Below are 19,154 nucleotides of genomic sequence, written 5' to 3'. Positions count from 1 at the left end.
CCTGAGTTCTCATTGCTGGTGGCTAGGGCCACAGTGTAGCCAGGGGACCTCCCCACTTTGTGGTGGGCCAGACGAGAGCCAGCAAATGGAGAGATGAGTGCGCAGGGCCACCGTGTCCTGAATGGGGGCCTGAGGTTTTCTGGAGGAAGTGAACAACAGTGAGGCCTGGACAGGGCAGCCGGTGAGTCAGGGTGAGCGTGGGGAGCGAGCGTGTTGGGGTGCCACAGGTGATGTGCGGGTGGGTGTGGGGTGAACATGAGGAACATGTCAGGGTGTGCTGGCCGGTGTTGGGGTGAGCGTTTGGAGTGTGTTGGCGCGGCTCCTTATCCTCCTGTCTGGGGTCAAACCGCCCCTTTAACTGTCTTCCCTGCCCCCTGCTCTGAGCTCTCTGTATGTGTGCCCACTGCTTTGTGTCACCAGAGTGGTTTTGCTTGCACACCTGCAAGCCAGATAGCTGTGAGAGCTATCCAGAATTCAACAGGGTTTTGTTTTGGTTGTATGGTCCTGGGGCTAAGAAAGAATGAAGCTTCTATCAGATGCCAAAGGTCTGTACTGTTTACATCCAAGGTTTCATCAAGCCATGCATCTCTGGGAGACATTTCTGCATCCAAAGAGACAAAGGCAGGACCCAGCTGCTTTGTGGGTGGGAGGGGGCCTCAGTGAGGAGGGGCTGGGGGTTAGGTCCTCAGCTGGCATCTGATTCATCAGGCAGCACATGTCACTCAGCTGGTAAGCCACCTAGCAGGGCTTGTCTCCTGTGGTGGGCACTCATTTCTCAACCCTGGGAACGTTTAGCGCTGTGTGTCAGGATGTTTAAGACCATCAAGACCAGAGTACTGATATTTTTGTACTGAGAATCTGAGCATGTTGGAATTTTAGAAGCTTGTTTCAAAAATTCCATTAGTCATACTCTTGTAACCCAATGTGCAGTTGAATAGTTACGTAGACTCCTGACTACATTTACGTGGAGTGGAGTATCCGGACGTCAGGAGAATTTCAGGCTCGGTATATTTACCGATTTAATTGAGCAGAACTGCAGTCAGCATTTGCAAAGGGTTTGTTTGTTACATTAAAATTGGGAGTACTTGCAAAAGAAAAGGAGGGTATTAACATTTGTAAGGTAAATTTTTGAGGTTTTTACAAACTTGCAAACGGAACTGCTAAATTTTCTTACACTTATACTCACGATACGCTGAAGGAAGAACTAGGATTTTTTAATTTAATTAATGTTAATATACCTACGAATTTCTTTAAAACCCTGTAAAAGCCCGAGAAGCTCGAGGCCGACGGGGGCCCCAGATCGGCTCGCAGACCTGTCCGGGTCCAGCCCGGGCCCCGCCCCCTGGGCGCCTGCTGCTCCCTGAAGCAGCGTTGTGCGCACGCGCGGCCAGCGCCAGGGCTGCTGGAGCCCGGAACCCGCGAGCCGGGTCGCTGGCTGGGCGGACGGGTCCGTCGAGGGAGCGGTCCCCCGCGGTGCACGGAGCTCGGGGACCAGGCGCCATGAGGCTGACTCCGCGCGCGCTGTGTAGCGCCGCCCGGACCGCCTGGCGGGAGAACTTCTCTCTGGACGGTCGCGACGTGGCGCGTTGGTTCCCGGGCCACATGGCCAAAGGTGAGTCCGGCGCTTGAGTGCCCGGAGTCCCCGGGGCCGGCTCTTTCCAGCTCGCCCGCCAGCGGGTCGGGGCGTCCCGGCGCCGACCTCATCCCTGACTCCCAGCAGGGCCCTTCTGCCACTTGATTCCCCGCAGCCTGACTTTCCATCTTTCTTTTTAAAAAAGGGACTTCCTGGAAATTGTTTTGAGGACTGAAGGAAAAGGGGGTAGGAGAGCACTGCACAAGCTGTGTTCAGCGGTCATTGCGGCAGCGTTAGAGCAGTCGTTTTGTGTTCTGCTTAGATCTCTCTGGGGGTTTTTATTGTTTATCCGTCCAAAGTTGGCGGAACGAAGACGTGCAGGACCCGCCCAGCCCGTGTCAGTGTCGCGGTCGCCACCCGCCAGCTCCTGCCCCTCTCACTGCGCCCCGCACACGGTGCCCCAGGCCCGCGCAGCCCGTGTCAGTGTCGCGGTCGCCACCCGCCAGCTCCTGCCCCTCTCACTGCGCCCCGCACACGGTGCCCCAGGGCCCGCGCTGCCGGCTCCGAGCCGAGGGCCGTGCACGTTGGGTGCCAGGCCGGGGCGCCCGTGGGTCGCCGCAGTGTGGATGGAAGAAGTGGGGAGATGTCAGGTGTTTGAGGCTGTGCGTAAATGACAGGGCTTGGCTGTGCGAGCGGAGGCTGAGGGGCGCTGTCACCGCTGGGGGGGACGCTGCAGGACAAGCAGCTGTGTTACTCTTGTTGTGGGGTCGTTCCTGGTTCAGGGTGAGTTGAACGCTGTGCTCTTACAGCAAAGAGAACGGAATGCGGTGTGAGTATGAGTCAGGTCGGTTCTTACGGCAGCAGCACCTCCACACAGTATCGAGGCCCAGTGAGTTGCTTAGATGACAGTATCAATTTTATAGCCCAGATCAAGACCCCTAGGGTTTAAATACTGCACCCAGAGTTGCGCAAGTGTCAGGTGGTAGAGACAGGATCTGGCCTCCGACAGGGGCCAGAAGTTTCCCCTGAGCCACTAGTGTTGAACTTGAAGGGGGCTCCCAGCAAGTGGTTATCAGTTAACCTTGCAGCACTTAACTCCAGTGTGTCCTTTTTAGGTTGTTTGTGGGTGCAACATTCTGGCAGTTCAGCTTCGATCTTGTCCTACTCTTGAAAGGCCGTGGACGCCTTGTCTCAGCTGTCTTCTGTTTTCCAGGGCTGAAGAAGATGCAGAGCAGCCTAAAGCTGGTGGACTGTATCGTGGAGGTCCACGATGCCCGCATATCCTTTGGTGCGTAGGGGACTGGCATTTATAATAAGAAATGTGTATCTGGCCTTCATCCAGCTCCTGGCACAGAACTCCTAAAACCCTTGGATTTCCTAAGTGATGAGAGTGACAAAGGGGTCTGTTGTTATGTTAATGAGGTGACTTCTGGAAAGCCCCTCTGGATGGGGCAGGTGCCAGGGGAACCAACCTGATATGGGAGGGTTGGAACTTTCAGTCCCACCCCTGCCATCCAGGAGTGGAGAGGGGCTGGAGGTTGGGTTCAGTCACCAACGGCTACTGATTTAGTCAGTTACACCACGCACTGAAGCCTCCCTAAATCCCAGAGGGACGGTTCGGTTCGGACAGCTTCCGGTTGGTGCACATGTGCAGAGGTGGGGCGAGGTGCCTGTCCGGAGAGGGCATGGCAGCCCCTGTTCCCCTCCCCCAGACCTTGCTCTGTAAGTCTCTTCTGTCTGGCTGCTCCTGAGTTAGACCCTTTTGTAATAAACCTGAGATCTAGTGAGTGAAACATTTCTCTGAGTTCTGGGAGCTGCTCTGGCGAATGACTCCAACCAGAGGAGGGGGTGATGGGAACCTCTGACCTGTAGCTGGTGCCTGAGAAGCGTGGGTGACACCTGGATTTGCGATTGGAATCTCAAGTGGGGAGGGACAGTCTGGTGGGCCTGAGGGGTCTGATGCTGTCTCCCGGTAGACGGTGTCAGATGGAATTGAATGGAAGGAGCCCAGCTGCTATCGCTGAACTGCTGCTGGTGTGAGGAGGTCCCCCCACCCCCCGTTGGAATGCAGTGGTGCTGAGGAGACCCTTCCTGAATCAGTGCTGAAGGCAGCAGGAAGCATTCCTGGCATGCTACCTTGTTCCTGTCCATGTCCTCTGCCTGGCCCCTGCTCTGGTCCAGTCAGCCACCACAGTGGCCAGCAGCCCCCCTTGTTGTAGTTATTGGCATTTAAAGCAGTGCTGCTTATCATTAGAATTTAAAATTAGAATGACTGGTCTGGGTCCCGTTCCAGACCAGTTAATCAGAAGGTAATCAGCATCTGGTGGAGCCCCCCACCCCCCCCACCCCCCGCCGGGAACTTCACTGGTCTTAGCCCTCTGCCTGTGGCCCAGCTTTGCAACCCTGCCCAGCAGCAGGGTTCTTTGGTGAGATGTGCACTGACCCGGGCTTCCCACCTGTGCCTGATCAGCATCGTGTGCTGACCTTGGTCACCAGTGACTACTTTCTAGACCCTGTTTTGTATTTGAGCTGTGTTTAGATTCTCCTTTTATGAGGAGGGGTTGAGAGTTACCACCTCTAGACTGGAGGATGAGGCACCATTTCACGATTTCAAAGGCTTATGGGAACTTCTGTAATAAAGTACCGAGTGTCTTCACTGCAGGTAAATATGTCAGTTCATACAGTGTCCCATGCTGGTCAGAAGTGTTTACTGGCAAGTGTACATCTGATGATTAAAGAATAATAGCCTTTGGTTATTATTCAGTATATGGTGAGGAGAAGATCTCTCTCTCCTATCCAGGATGTGGCAAGAAGCCCTAACACTGGACAGTGGGCCTGTGACAGGGTCTGGAGGCTTCAGTGTTCTGACTTCGCACAGGACTTGTTAACCTGGGGGGAAGGGTGTCCCTTTGTTGTGTGGGTGAGGACACGGTGGCTAACTGGGGACCTAGACCCCGATGGGCTGGGCTCAGTAAGAGATGAAGCCCCAGGCATGTCCTGAACACTTGGACATGAAGATAAGGAACTCCCCTGCTCTCTGTGTCAGTGTCACCCGAGGTCGGTCCCTGGCTGAGGGGCCTGGCAATGATAGCAAGGACGGGGAACCTTCAGGGACTGTCTTCCTTGATGGGCCCCAGATACGGCGGTGGTGGTTTGAAACACACCAGTTAGGTGGCAGTTTTTGAATGATCATTCATTTTGAACTTACATACCTTGGCAACTAATCAAAGGTTTAGTTATGAAACCTTCCACTGAGCTTTGTTGTTTTTGTCACTGTTGTTCCTGTTTGGAAAGCCTCATGAGAGCCACTGCCCTGCCTGGCTACCTGTCGTCTGAGAAGCAGCCTGCGGCGGCCGGTGGCCATGAGGAGGAGGCACCCCCTTCCCTGCTGGGCGGGCAGCTCAGGCCTCCCAGCTCTGGGACCATGAGACTGCGCTCTCAGCTGCGTCAGTTCCTCCCAAAGGTGGTGCCAATCGGGTGACAAGACAATAAGTCAGTTGGCTGGCAAAGCACTGAAGGAATTTTGCCTTAATTTTGCTACATCCCGCTTTCAGGCCGCAACCCTCTGTTCCAGGAAACGCTGGGGATTAAGCCACACTTGCTCGTGCTCAACAAGATGGACCTGGCGGACCTGAGCCAGCGGCAGGTAAAGGCCGCCTGGCGCACACCTGCTGCTCTGGGCGCCCGTGTCCAGGGACGAGCTGCTGCAGACGCGCGTGGACGTGCCCGGCCAGACTTGCTCCAGCACACCCCGTGTGTTCAGTGTGCTCTCCTTGGACATCTGGTTTACAGTCCAGGTCCTCAGAGTGTGCGTCTCCCGTGGGACGTGGCCGCTGGGTCCGTGCGGCTCCGCTGAGGAATGCATGTCCACGTTTAATTTCATTCAGTGGCTGCGTGAGGCTGTAGGCCTCTGGCCTGGGTTCCCCTCTGATGGCTGCATTCCCTCAGGTGTCTGCACTCACCAGTTCCATGGCCTGGCCTGTGGGCAGCCTGCAGCACACCGTGTGACCTGGGAGGGTGGCGGAGGCCCACAGTAGGTAAAGGTGTCTCCAGCGCCAGGCAGGATTAGGGACACAGGTCACCAAGTGCAGGCTGTTTCCTGGTGCCCAGAGGTAAACGCAGCATGAAGGCTCCGCAGTGTGGTTCGTGGAGTATGTGTCTCTGCATTTCTTGCTCTGTTGTCATTCTTCACAAAGGGTAGGTGTCAGGATCTTTTGAATTCCTATTTTTTTCGAGTTGTCAGTGGTACAAAGTTTTTCCGTTTACTGCAGCAGCAAGAACGCGTTTCAGGTATCTTAGTTGACCTGGTGCATTTGAATTACTCGAAGCCCCTGTGGGTTTCCAGGGCGACATCCAATCTGATGCCAGGGGTCTGCTCATGGAGACGCAAAGCACAAGGCCTCCCAGCCCTGCTTCCCGGCCCACTGTGTGCTCCCACGTGCTCCCATGTCCACCATCGAGGTCCTCCTGCTGGGAAACGGGCCAGGTTCCACTGCATTTGCAATGTCCTGTTGTCATCACAGGCTTTCAGTTGCTTTGTTAATTGAGACTGGAATCTTATCAGTGTTTGTTAGATGGTTTTTGTAGAGTGCTGGGCACACTGAGGTTACCTGACAGGGACCCACCATGTCTTGCCTGGTTGGGAAGGAGCAGGAGTGTTTGCTCCTTCTGTCACATGCTGCGGCTGGGGTTTTGGAGAGGAGAGGAGAAGCCCCCAGTGGTGGCCCTCCATGTACTGGGTAGGGACATCCCAGGTGAATTTATACATTTAAAAGTGTGCCTTCAAATACGTCTTCGTTTTGGCCTGTATCTTAATCTGCACCATAACAAATTAAAAAAAAAAAAACTAAAGCGAACTGAATTAATATGATTTTCTTGTTCGTTTAAGCGTCAGTCATACTTTTAGGTCAGTAGCTGATCAAACACTACAATACTGCTTTTCAAAAATACGATTCATACGCTGATTTCGCTGAATGTTAAGACCGGTAAACTTACATTAGCCCTAGTTTATGTTTGAGCTTTTAAAGTATTAGAAATACTTTGTGATGAGATTGGGTTCGGACCTCAAAGTGGATTTCATTTTGTCAAAGCTCATCAGGATACGGAGGGGTAGTGAGAGTCCTCAGTGAAGACCCAAACTGTAAGGTCTCAGTGCTGGGTGTGGCTTCAGAATAACCTAGTTTAGCCTCATTTTACAAGAAGGTAGTGGAGTGGAGGCCGGGTGGGCAGGCCGTGCACTGAGCACTCACCACCATGGGCCCTTCCCTCCTCACGCTGTCCGCAGTGTCATGCTGCGTCTCGCCTGTGCCCGCGGCTGCCCTCATGCCAGCTCCTCCCTGAGTGCCCGGCCACAGTGGCTCTGAGCCCAGAGAGGCCTGGGGAACGAGGCCTGCAGGGCCAGACCCTCGGATTGTGGTGTGTCGCATGCCTGTGTTCTCACTAGCATTTATAATGGGGATGTCTTGTCTCTTTCAGAAAATTATACAGCACTTAGAACGAGAAGGCCTAAAAAATGTCATTTTTACCAACTGTGTAAAGGATGAAAATGTCAAGCAGGTAGGCTTTTGTTTGTTTTATACTGTAATGCTTCTGCTTAAATACATTCAACAAACACTATGAAATACTGTACACTTTCATAAGAAGCGGAGTTTTGGAGACGGATTTGCTAGGGGTCCTGGGACGTACTCCTGTCCTGGACCGTCTGTGAGGGGTTTGAAAGAGCAGAGTCGAGTTGTGTGTTATGTCCCGAGGTTAAAAGTAGGAAAGGCATTGGCGGAGTCTGGAACATTCTTCTTCTCTGTTGTATTTGGAGGTTTCACTGGCTGACATGCATCTGTTAGAAGGTGGTTGTAGTCATAGCCTGGGATGACTGTCCAACAGTCAGCCTGTTGTCACTGCCTGGGACGACTGTCCAGCTCCTTCATGGGGGAGGGACAGGCCAGGGCACAGGTGACCCCCACCACCATAGTGTGACGTGGACGGAACCCTGGACACTAGAGCCCACCACATCTGGAAACTGAGGACGGGGTGGGTGCCCACGTGCAGCACTGTGTGGTTTGTCCAGGTCATCCCGGCGGTCACAGAGTTGGTCGGAAGCAGCTGCCGCTATCACCGAGGAGAGGTTGGTTGGTGGGGCCCAGTGCCTACTGCCAGGGAGCCCGGGCTCACCTGCTAAGCACAGGTGCGCCCGGCATAGGGTGGGCTGTGGCAGCTCCGGGAATGGTCACGAGCCTCACTGCAGGGCTGGTGCAGGGTGGCAGGGCGGACGGGAGGCCGCCAGATTTCCGCTCTCCTGCCTGCAGAATGTGGAACTCTGCATCATGGTCGTTGGGGTCCCCAACGTGGGCAAGTCCTCACTCATCAACGCGCTCAGGAGACAGCACCTCAGGAAAGGTACTGCCCGCCACCCTTATCCTCAGGCTTGCATCTCCCCAAGCTTGGGACCCTGGTGGGACGCGGCGGGTGACAGCCTGCTGTGCAGTTAACGGTGAGGCAGCCATCGTGGTATGTTCTGCACTTAATTGGTTCTCTCACGTGTTAAATGTGTAAAAAAGGATGACTTTGCCAAACATTGGTGATTTTGTCTCTTCCTTAAGTCCTTTGGTCAATTGTACCCAAAGTACTGTGCAGCCAGTAGGGTCTGGTGTCGTCGGGCCCTGGGCCACTGCCTGCTGTGGTCACAGAGTCGTCTCCTGGCATCACGGTTCTCCGATTTCGAGGCACACGGGAACGTCCGCAGCACTCTCACTGTGCCTGCCCTTTTTTCCTTAAGTGTTTTAAAGTTCAAAGCCAAGGCTGTGTTGGCTCCACTTCCCGTGTGAGCTGGTGTCCTTTGTAGACACGCCGTCCAGTGCTGGGTCGCACTCAGCCATTATTGCGGCCGGCGTTTTTGGCTCACGGGTGTGGTTCCTCCTCTGCTCTTGAAAGGTTTTTTTTCTTTAATTGTGGCTTAAAATCAGTGGCATCAAGATGTGCAACCAGCATACTATTTCCAGACACCTCCTCCAACTGAGAGCCTCACCCAAACGCTGCCTCCCCACCAGCCCGGGGAACCTTGAAGTTACTCTGTGGATCTGTGAGGATGTGAGACCTCACATGAGAGGAGTCACAGGACTGATGGCACTCACACACGTCCCCCAGACCCACCCACGCTTCTGCAGGCGTCAGAACGCCCGTCCCTTTGCAGGCTGGACAGTGCTGCACTGTGTGCGTGGCCCACGTTCGCTCCCCCCCCCCCAGTGCACACACGTGTCCCCTTCCGCTGCAGCTGATTCGGCAGAGGGTGCACAGTCGACTGGGGACACGCCCTGAGTTAGGTCCCAGGGCAGCCAGTGTTCAGTTCAGCCCCACAGACAGGCCTCGGTGGGCGGTGCCCTGGCTGCAGGCTGAGGGGCTGTGTACGTGTCAGGTCCAGGAGGGAGGGAGTGGATGCAGGAGGAGCAGCTGTGCTCTGGCCTTCACCGGCAGGCACTTCCTGTGGGTCCCTCAGCAGCTGTCAGAACACCTGTCCAGGCACTGGGGACGCACGTTCCGGAACCTGATTTGAACAGTCATTGCTGTGAGCTGGTGTTGGCTGAACACTGAACGCCAGCCCATCTGGGCTCAAGCGTCTCCCTGGGCCTTGGGCCAGGATTGTGTGTTTCATGTGTACCTGACAGCCCCTTTTATCCTGCAGGAAAAGCTACCAGGGTGGGTGGCGAGCCTGGGATCACCAGAGCTGTGATGTCCAGAATTCAGGTAGGGACCCCGCTGGGCTGCCGGGCCCAGAGCTCCGCACACACAGGCGCCAGCTGGCCCTTCCTATGGGCTGGCCGGCTGGCATGGCCGTCTCTGTCTGTGCGTCCTTCCCTTCACTCCACGTTCGCAGAACACTCGCCAGGTGCCAGGCACTGCACCAGTCCTTACACCAACCTGTGGGGGGACACACTGACCCCCGTTTGCAGACAAAGAAACAGGCGTGGTGGTCAGGGCTGAGCAGGCTGATCCCATTCCCTCAAGCACGGCGGGGCTTCTCCACTCATTCCTCCTGGCAGAAGATGGGGCTGTGGGACTGTTGCTTTTATTTTTTTTCCAAGTGAAGTGGAGCCGAGTCCCCTGGGGAAGCCGAGAGCTGGGTGACAAGAACACCCATCGGGGAGGATCTGCGTGAGGCTTCCTGAGCAGCTGCCCAACTGCCCTCTGCCCACAGGTGTGTGAGCGTCCACTGATGTTCCTTCTGGACACCCCCGGGGTGCTGGCTCCTCGGATTGAGAGCGTGGAGACGGGCCTGAAGCTGGCCCTGTGTGGTGAGCAGAGCCGCCCTTCGGGCCTTGCCGCCTGGCGCGGCCCCAGACCACAGAGCCGGGTGCCGGGTGTCTCGGGCGGCCCCGTGCAGCCCTCATGCACAGCTGCAGTGCATCTGCACGCTCTGGCCACATGTCCTCGGGGCAGGCCTGGGGCTGAGGCTGAGGTGCCCTCACCCTCAGCTGCCTGCCCCCAGGGACCGTGCTGGACCACCTGGTGGGGGCGGAGAGCCTGGCCGACTACCTTCTCTACACCCTCAACAGGCAGCGGCTCTTTGGGTAAGTTGGGGTGCAGGTTGCGGGCCCTCCTCCCACTAAATGAGGTGCAGGGCGTTGCAGACGACAGACAGTGCTCGTCACTTAGCGTATAGGTGGACACGCTGTGACGTGGGCACATCTGTGAAGCCCTTTCAGTCACGCGAACCCCAGGTCGCGTGCTGCTTGCTAGCCCTCCTCCTACCCCTCCCTGCCCACCCCACACCCCGGTGGCTACCGCTTTCTGCCCTCGGCTAGAATCCCCTAGGAATGGGGCCACACCGTATGTGCGCTCAGCACTGCTGCTTCAGGCTCCCTGTGTTGGCACATGTCAGTGGGTCGCACCTGGTCACATTCAGGCGGTAGTTGGTGGTTTACTGTCAGCACGGCGTGTCTTTCAGATGTCCTCTGTCAGGTCAGGCCATCGGCCTCGCCAGAGGCTTGTCAGGTGTTTCGATTTCCCTCAAAGAACTAGCTCTTGGCCTCACCGACTCCACTGTTACCTGTTTTTGTTTCATGGATACACTAAAGTCTGCACTGTTCATTGTGGGCTGCCTTCTCCTTCGCTGGAATTCTGTTTTCATTGTCATTGTTGAGAGAAGGGACTGAAATCCCTGTAACTATTGGTCTGTTTTCCTCGGGTTCCGTCAGGTTTTGCTTTGTGTGTTTCGAAGCTCCCTTATTAGGACAGACACAGCCACGCGGTGATGTTCTTGAGACAGTGGGACACCCGTGTCCCTGGGTGTGACCTTCCGCCCTTCAGGACATTCTCTGCCCTGACATCTGCTTGTCTGACACCGACATGCCGCTCCAGCTTTGCTCAGTTAACACGCGAATCTCTGTCTGTGTTCTTCTTTATGTTCAATCCCTCGTGTGTCTCCCTCTCTCGCCCTGTCTGTGTCTCCGTCTGTCTGTCTGTTTGTCTCTCTTTGGCCGTTTTTTAGGTTGATGAGACACTTTTTGTGATTCCACCTTTTCCCCTTTATTAGTTTATTATCTATAACTTTGGGAGGAGGGGCCTTGTGGTTTTCAGACCCCCTTTAAGTGACGTTATAACACATCGCATCTCGTAAGCGCTCACAAGAGTGTATATTCACTGTTTTCAGCCTGACCTTTGGGCCGTTGTTGTCATGTGTCTTTTGCATATTTTTATAAACCCCAGATACACTGTTACTCTTTTTGTTTATACAGAGATTTAAAGTATAAGACATAAATTAACTATTTGCCCATCCCATTGTTTTCCCAGTGTTTCCATCTGGTGTTATTTTGCTCTGTCTGAGGATTTCCTCTAACAGTTACTGTAATGCAGGTGATGAAATCTTTCGGATTTTGGCGGTCGGAAGTTGTCTTTATGTCACCTTTGTTTTTGCCGTGTGTGTGGTTCTAGAGGGACAGATTTCTCAGTACTGGACAGGTGCTGCCTGCCCTCTGCACACGGCTGCACCTGTCTGTCCTTCAGTGTAGACCGTTCCTCCAGCGGCTGCTAAGATTTCCTCTTTATCACACTTCGGAGAGTTTATGACGCTGGGTCCTGCTGCGCTTTTGTCATGTTTCTTGTCCTTACATTTCGTTGAGTTTTTGGATCTGTCGTGTGGCTTTGCAGTTTTCATCAGGTATGCATAATGTCCAGCCATTGTTTTTTCCTGAATTTTCCTGCCTCCTCTCTCGTTGCCTCGGGACTGCAGTTCCTGCATGCTGGCAGCGGACACTGTCCCCAGCTCAGCAGTGCTGGGTCTTCTGCGGGTCAGCCCACGCGCTGTTAGTCCTTTCAGTGCGTTCCGTGTTCACCTCTGCAAGTGCAGTTGGGTCATTTTACGTCTTCATGTCTCCACTGTGTAGCCATGTGGCATGTGGTCACAGTAACCACTCTAATGCCTTTGTCCGCTGGTCCTGCCGTCTGGGCAGTCTGATGGGTCTGTCTCCCTGCTGTGCATGCCAGTAACTTCTGCTTGGATGGTAGCCATTCTGAATTTTACCTTTTGGGTGACAAGTGTCTGTATATTCTTTTAAACATCCCTGGACTTTGTTCTGGGACACTTGTTTGGAAACAGTATGGTCCTTTCAGGCCCCTGGGTCTGGAGCGGTGCCCCCACTGAGGCAGGCCTGTCCCCTCCACAGTGCCCATGGGTCATGAGGTCCCCATCTGTCCTTGACTCAGCCAGTGCCGGCCACTGTCCCTCTGCCCTCTAGCGTGGGGAGTGGCCAGTTCCTCTACTGAATATTTTGGGCAGCTTTCTGCAGACTTCTGGAATTCTCTTTCTGGCTCTGTCCCTAGGTCTCCCAACATGTCTTGTCTTCATGCTCTGTGGGGTCTCGTGGTGCCAAGCTGGACGGTTGTGGGTCTGCTTACGTTCTTTGTGGACTGATGTCTGGTGGCTTGGAAACCATTATTTTGTGTGTTTATGGTGGTTTTAGATAGGGTCCTTCCAGTCCCGGTGACTTAATTTGCGTGGAAGTGGATGTCAGGTGTAATTTTTTCTCTTCTTTTGCATAGAAGTCAGTTCTGCCATCGTTCTGCCATGTTTCTAGAAAACGTAGCAGCCAAGCTCCTGCAGATGGCAGATCTTAGGTGTGTGTGTGAGGCCCTGCCCTGGCCTGTTGTCTCCTGGGAGAGGTCCTTGCCATTGCTGGGGCAGAGAGGTCGTGGGGCTGCTGCTCTCAGAAGTTTGATTCAGGAACTGCATTTCATAGAACCTAGTTGGCGGGGTCTGGGCCCGTGTCCTCGTCGACTGGACATGTGGCCTGAAGCCGGCTTCCTCACGGCTGAGCCCCGCCCTCTGTGGCCACCAGGCAGGTGCCACCACTCCCTCTGCTGTTGGGGTTCCAGAGAAGTAACCAACTTCCTGTGTCACCCAGCAGGGTGCTGTTGGTCCAGGTGTCTCCCGGCTCCTGGGGTTCTGTCTGTGGGGGGTGTTTGTCTCCTTCAGCCACTGTGTCAGCTGTGCCTGGCCTGGCCCTGTGCTGCCTTCCTGTCAGGCCCTGGTCCATGTCCTGTGAGGTGGGGCATCTGTGAGAGTCACCGGGCACTTCTTGCAGTTTTGGGCACTGAGTCAGCCGTGTACCGTGGGCTACAGGCACGCTGGTCAGACAGACCAGTCCATTCTCCAGCTGGAGAGATGCAGGTGATACCGGCTATGCTGACCTGCACGTCTGCCCATAGGCACCAGGGCAGCAGCTCTGAGCGTGTCTGCAGTGGCCTGTGTGCTGACCTCGGGCCTCAGGCCGCAGCTGCCCAGTGGTGGGTGGGGTGGGTGATGCCCATGAACAGCAGTTGTTTTGCAGCCAAGGGCACCAGTGGGGAGCTGTCCCTTAGGGTGGGGGCTGTGGCCATGGCCACGGAGGGGGACAGGTGTCAGTGACTCTGGTGGGCCCTCAGGAGGCTTAGCTCCCACCCACACTGCGGCCACTAAAACCCACGAGTGGTCGCATCATCTGTGGAGCCAGGAGTGACCTCGCAGGCTGGCCTTGGCTCCCTCGGGCTGATGGTGGCTTGTGCAGGTACGTGCAGCACTATGGCCTGGACGGGGCCTGTGATGACGTGGTGACCGTGCTGAAGCGCGTGGCCGTGAGGCTGGGCAAGACACAGAAGGTCAAGGTCCTCACGGGTACAGGTGAGATGTGGGGCCTCAGCCGGCCGGGTTTAGGGGACCAGCCCATCGAGCAGGCCTGGCTGTCTGGCGGGGACATTGTGGGGATACCCGAGTGAAGGTTCTGGAGAGGGAGGGCCTCTTGCCCAGCCTCCTTGCCGCAGGCCTTGGCGCAGCCTGTCCCATCTGCCCAGGTGACCCACCTGCCCAGGTGAACCGCCTCCTGTGTTCTTTCCTAGTAGGCCCTGCTGCCTGAGCTCCAGGTCCCGCTGCAGGGCTGCTGAGGGCGGTGGGGGGTCCTGGGCCCCCGTGCACGTGGATGCTTCCTCCTCACAGGCCCTCCCATCTCCCCAGGTGACGTGACCGTGGTCCAGCCTGACTACCCCGCAGCAGCCCACGACTTCCTTCGGACCTTCCGCCGAGGGCTGCTGGGCGCTGTGATGCTGGACCGGGACGTGCTGCAGGGCCCTCTGGACCCCTGAGCTGGTCCGGCCGGCGAGCCCTCCCCCCACAGCTGTGCTGCATCCTCGGCCTTCACATCTGGTTCTGATGCTTGGGGCTCCTTTGCCAGGGGCTCTCTGCTGGTCACAGTACACTCAGGTCTCTGCTCTGGTTAGGAGGCTGTGCCCTCCGGCTCCTGCTTACAGGGGACGGGCCTGGGCTGTGGACATAAGGGCCGCCGGATCCCTGAGTGGCCCCAGCGCCTACCCCGCGAGGACGCTCAGTGGTGCTCACTGTCCTTGTCCTAGGAGTGAAGCTGTGATCTGTAACTTAGTTGTAAATTAAAAGGCCCATCTGCCGTTGGCCTGCTCACTGTGTACCCATCGCAGCTTGAAGCCCATGTGTCAGGGTCCCTGTCACCCAGGCAAACACAGGTACAAACTGGTCAGTAACCTAGGGCTGTGGAGTCAGATCATGACAGTGCCCTGGCCCCACAGTGAGGAAGAGCTGTTGTCAGCGGAGTGTTTATTTCATGATGCTCCAAAACGTGCACACAGACGTGAACAGGAGGTTCCAGGTCCCGTGGCAGAACCCGGGACTGGCCTGTCCCCTGGAACCCTAGGGGCCACCCAGCTCACAGGCCAGCTGCGTGCCTGCCAGGAGGGTCTTGGGTGTGGTCAGCAGAGACCCAGGGATCCCACCACCCTGAGCACCTAGCCAGTGGGACAGTGGGACTGTTCCCAAGGCACCTCCTGGTACTATTGTGATGGCACCAGAGGGGTCTGGGCAAGCTTGCCCTGCAGCCTGTGTCAGGAGAAGGGCAGAGGTGGCTGGTTGGGAAGGGGGATCGGCTTCCCCTGGCAGTAGCTCTGCTGTTCTTTCGGGTGCATGGCGTGGCCTTTCTGCAGCTGCCCCAGTCTCCGATGGGACCTCTCCTTCCTGTAGGCACCCCTCTAGGTCCCCAACCGTGTGGCTTCCCACAGCCCGCACACAGTGCCCTCTCCTGAGGACCCACCCTGAGCACCTCTGTCTCTGGCTGGAACCCCAAGCACGGGTGGGAAGGACTCAGTCGGGCTGCACCCCACGCCAGGCGTTCCTGGAGTCGGGGTGCAGTGAGCTCTGAGAGATGTCCTATCGTCTCCACAGTGGCTGACGGCTCCCTGTCGTGCAGCCTGTGAGGGTCTGGCGCCCGGGGAGCCCACGCTCTCCGGCCTTGGGGAGAGCCGCTTGCCCGGGGAGGTGCCCGGAGGGTCTCCCTGTGCAAGACTTTCAGAGTTCCATGTCTGCTGCAGCAGGACGGTCACGCTGCCGCCCAGGCCTCAGGCAGGGCTGGGCCATGGCTTACTGGTCTGGTAGCATCCAGCCTTGTCTGGAATGGATGGAGGAGCTGGACTCACTGGGCCCCGAGAATGCTGGCAGTGTGGACACGGGAGGCCGCCGGGAGCGCCATCATGCAGCTCAGTGCGCCGGCCGGTCTTCGGAGAAAAATGCTTGGTCCAGGGTTCTGCCGACAGCCTGGAGACCCCTAACGAGAGCCACACAGGGACGCAGAGGCGGCAGGGCTCCCAGGCAGGGCTGGTCTCAGTGCTGCTGTCCGGCAGCTGAGTCCCAAGGCCCCATGGTCCAGGAGGCAGGGGCCCATTCTGGGAGACAGCCCCACAGACTCTGGGAGGCTCCCGCCGAGCACCAAGGAGGTGAGGCCCCAGGGAGCCAAGCCCAGAAGCTGTCCTGCCCGGGATAAGGGGTTGTTGGAACTGGAGGACCGGGAAGAACCCAGGCTCCCTGGGGCTGAGCTCACAGACGGGTGGGTGGCTTGAGGGAGATGGGCCGGCCTCCTGCGTAGGGGTGTTGGGTGCCAGGGCCCACCCCAGCCTTCCTCCAGGCCCTGCTTATGGCCCAGTGGGTCTGGGGTCTGACTTTGGCTCCCAGCCTCCTCCATTTGCACCCCCCCCACCTCCCGAGGGGGTGCTGCTTGCTGTGTCAGGGAGGGCTCAGCAGTGGCAGTGGCAGTTGCCACCCAAGTACAGGCGAGGGCTCTGGTTCCAGAGTGTGAACCTGAGTTCAGAGGAAATGGAAAGTTTAAACAGAATGGTGTTTCAAAATAGGTCCCAAGAAGAGTGAAGTGACTTGTTTCAAGTCAGAGCCCCTGGCAGTGGGTCACAGAGGGGACACGGCCGTGGGCCCGAGGGCAGGGTGCTCTCCTGGGGACCATCCAGAGAACCATGGTGGGCGTGCTGAGCTCTGAAACCCACAGCCCCTGCTTCTGAACAGGGGCTCAGCACCCAGCACTCGTGCTTCACCCTGGGAGTGAGACCTTGCCTTCCCGGCCAAGTCCTCAACTCCTTTGGTCCCTTCTGGCAGCTTCTGTGCCTGCTGGTCAGCACTGCACACCCTTCAGGTGTTCCAGGTGGGTCAGGGGAGATGGAGTGGCCTGAACAGCCTGGTCTTGGCACCTGTCTTTGGCAGCTCTGGTGAGAGATGGTGGGCAGAGGGTGAGGACCCTAACCTCTGTGGTGGGTGGGGCACCCTGGAGTTGATGGGTGCTGCCCCTCCCCATGGCTGTGGGGGGGGGCTCGGATGGGTTTGAGCAGGACGGTGGCTAGGAGGTGCCTGGGCCGTGGGGAAGAGAGGCCGCAGCTCTTGCACAGATGGCAGGAAATGGCCCAGGCAGTCCCTGTGCAGTGGGGACGTGGGCACCGGCCTGCCCGGAGGGCGCAGGCTGGAGACCTAGTGCTGCAGCAGCCCCAGGGTACCCAGGGCGCCGCCCAGCAGCAGGCAGAAGCACGGGCGGCACGTGGGCCCCGCGTCCGAAGTCCATGCCCAGTAGCTGTAGACCCCTGGGCCCGTCCCGTTGCTGCCCGGTGCCATGTCCTCGTCCTCCAGGCCGCGCTCCCAGGGCCCCCGGACCCTCCTCCAGCCGGAGCCTGTCGCCAGGCCCGCAGCGGCCCCTGCCACTGCCCCGGCTGCCGCCCCCGCAGCTGCCACACGCAGGGAGGAGCCCGTGTAGTGGGACGCCGGCCTCACACGCACCCTGGAGGTCCCGCGCGAGCCCCTACGCGTCCCTCCCCTGGCGCTGCCCCGAGACCCTCCACGACCACCCTTGGCCTCGCTGCTGTCGCAGAGGAAGGCGGCAGCCAGCAGCAGAGCCCAGCATGTCACTGCCATCCAGTTCATCTTTGTGGGGCCAAACCTGTGGGAAGACAGAGGAAAGGGCATCAGCTTCTGACCCAGCCTGGGGTCAGAGGCTGGGGACGGTGGACTGTACCTGGGCATCGGGGCCCAGGGCTGGGGCACGGGACCCTGCATTTTGGAGCACTGGCCGGAGGGGTCTGAATGCCTGAGCAATAGGATCAGGGCTGGGGAGGGGTTGGGAGGGCTCAGCACCTGGGGATTATTTTGTGCCTGGAAGTGGAGTGGGGGCAACGGTGGGGGGTGGGGGTCGTGAGGCCTGGGGCAGGGGGTTTCATATCCTGGGTTGCTCTGGAAGGACCAACCCAGGTCTCCAGGGCTCGGCGATGGGAGGGGGATTGGGGGGGCGGGCCCAGAGGCCACGCTGGGGTGGGGGTTGTGTTTGGAGGACGCAGTCTCAGCGACCAAGGGCCCCCAGGGACCCACATTTGGGTCTGGAGAAAGGACTTCAGGGCGGCACGTGTCTGGAGCGGAACCAGAACCGGGGTTTGGGCCTTGCAGGACTCGCGGGTGGTGCGGAGAACGCAAGGCTGGTGACACTGCAGACCCTGCCCCCACAGGCGGGGACCCATGGCACAATCCCTTCCAGCCCCACCCCCCGCCCCGTGCTCTACCCCTTCCCCCATCGCCTGGCCCAGGGACCTACGCAGGGCCTGTCCTGACACCGCGATCTGGTGGCTCAACCCTCCTCCCAGCACTCCCTCCCCCTCCCCCGCCTCCGGTCCATGTCGGGATCCTGCCACCGGCCTTACCCTCCGCGGGCCTCTGTCGGAACCGTGGGACGGAGTGGCTGTTACAGGGGCTGCCGAGAAGCAGGCTGTGGGGGAGACGGAGACCCTCCACTGAACGAACACCGAGTGCGGAGCCTGGGTCCGTCCTGTGCGAGGCCTCCGCCCGAGGATTGGGGGCGGGCAGACGCTGAGGCTCTTCCCTCGGGAGATGGGGAGAGGGGAGGAGATAAAGGCGGTCTCGGAGGAGCCCAGCAGTGCCTCTCCCTTCCCAGCACCGCTTCCTCCCTCACCAGCCCCCATCCTGTCGCCTCCCCAGTGGGCACTGTGGCCCCTGCCTCCGGCCTCACTCCACCCCATTCCCAGCTACTCCTGCCCCATTCCTCATCTTTGTCCTCGCCCCAGGTGGGTGTCCCAGACACAGGGACCACAGAATGCCCTGTGGCACCCTGAGCTGCAGGCCCTGGTGTCCAGAGCTCTGCACTCTGAGACCCAGGGAGCAGAGGACGGCTGTCCAGGCGCAACAGTCCCCAGTGGTAGGCCAGCAGCCATTTCCTTGGCACCCAGCCCTGGCAGGCCCCCGTCCAGGCCCGCGGAAGGGGTATGGGCCCCTCCTCCCGCCTGCAGTGCCCTCCAGGTGGCCACTCCATGGCAAGATCACCTGTAACCCCACTGCCCAAGCCAACAGGCCTTCCCAGTCCCTGCCCTGGGGGACCCTTGCCTCTCACCCGGTTTGTGTCATTTCTGGGCCCTCGTCCCCTCCCACTGTGGACACTAGGCCTCACCCCAGCCACCCCACCTGGGGACACCGGGCCCTCTGATGGTTTTGGGAGTGGGTGTGGGGATCTCGTCACTGCACAGGTCGTGTGTGTGTGTGTGTGTGTGTGTGTGTGTGTGTGTGTGTGTGATTGCTCTTAGCTCCCATCGCATCCTCATGACTCCAAAGGCTCAGAACCGCAGCCCCACATGCTCTCCTGGGCAATGTCAGTTCCTCTCAGTTTCACCTGCCACCTGGGCCTATAGCATCTCCCAGCCAGACCCCTGTTCTGGCCCCAGGGTCCCCCCACCCCCCAGCTCTCAGCTAAGGGCACTTGGCCCC

General features: G+C 58.1%; 2 protein-coding genes across 5 annotated transcripts; one reads left to right on the top strand and one right to left on the bottom strand.

Annotated features, from left to right (window-relative positions):
- Nucleotides 1–1,385: 1,385 nt before the first annotated feature.
- On the top strand, nucleotides 1,386–14,517 carry MTG1 (mitochondrial ribosome associated GTPase 1). 4 transcript variants are annotated; one of them, XM_074338735.1, is made up of 11 exons: nucleotides 1,386–1,612; nucleotides 2,787–2,853; nucleotides 5,117–5,219; nucleotides 7,049–7,129; nucleotides 7,638–7,694; nucleotides 7,876–7,966; nucleotides 9,249–9,310; nucleotides 9,762–9,858; nucleotides 10,053–10,134; nucleotides 13,555–13,721; nucleotides 14,052–14,313. In XM_074338735.1, the coding sequence occupies exons 1-11, from the start codon at nucleotides 1,501–1,503 to the stop codon at nucleotides 14,177–14,179; spliced, it is 1,047 nt and encodes a 348-aa protein (XP_074194836.1). In that variant the 5' UTR covers nucleotides 1,386–1,500; the 3' UTR covers nucleotides 14,180–14,313. The 4 variants fall into 4 exon arrangements, with proteins under 4 accessions (XP_074194836.1, XP_019583889.2, XP_074194835.1 ...); XM_019728330.2 differs by having other exon boundaries at nucleotides 1,398–1,612; nucleotides 2,787–2,861; nucleotides 5,128–5,219; XM_074338734.1 differs by having other exon boundaries at nucleotides 1,404–1,612; nucleotides 13,609–13,721; nucleotides 14,052–14,517.
- Nucleotides 14,518–14,648: 131 nt separating this feature from the next.
- SPRN (shadow of prion protein) lies at nucleotides 14,649–18,349 on the bottom strand. The gene is made up of 2 exons (XM_019728334.2): nucleotides 18,080–18,349; nucleotides 14,649–17,328 (listed from the first exon to the last, which is right to left on the bottom strand). The coding sequence occupies exon 2, from the start codon at nucleotides 17,310–17,312 to the stop codon at nucleotides 16,866–16,868; it is 447 nt and encodes a 148-aa protein (XP_019583893.2). The 5' UTR covers nucleotides 17,313–17,328; nucleotides 18,080–18,349; the 3' UTR covers nucleotides 14,649–16,865.
- Nucleotides 18,350–19,154: the final 805 nt, after the last annotated feature.

This window comes from Rhinolophus sinicus, linkage group LG07, assembly GCF_036562045.2.
Source record: "Rhinolophus sinicus isolate RSC01 linkage group LG07, ASM3656204v1, whole genome shotgun sequence".
Lineage (NCBI taxonomy): Eukaryota > Metazoa > Chordata > Mammalia > Chiroptera > Rhinolophidae > Rhinolophus > Rhinolophus sinicus.
The sequence above is the reverse complement of the archived record's forward strand: the minus strand, read 5'-3'. Positions and strand labels throughout refer to the sequence as shown.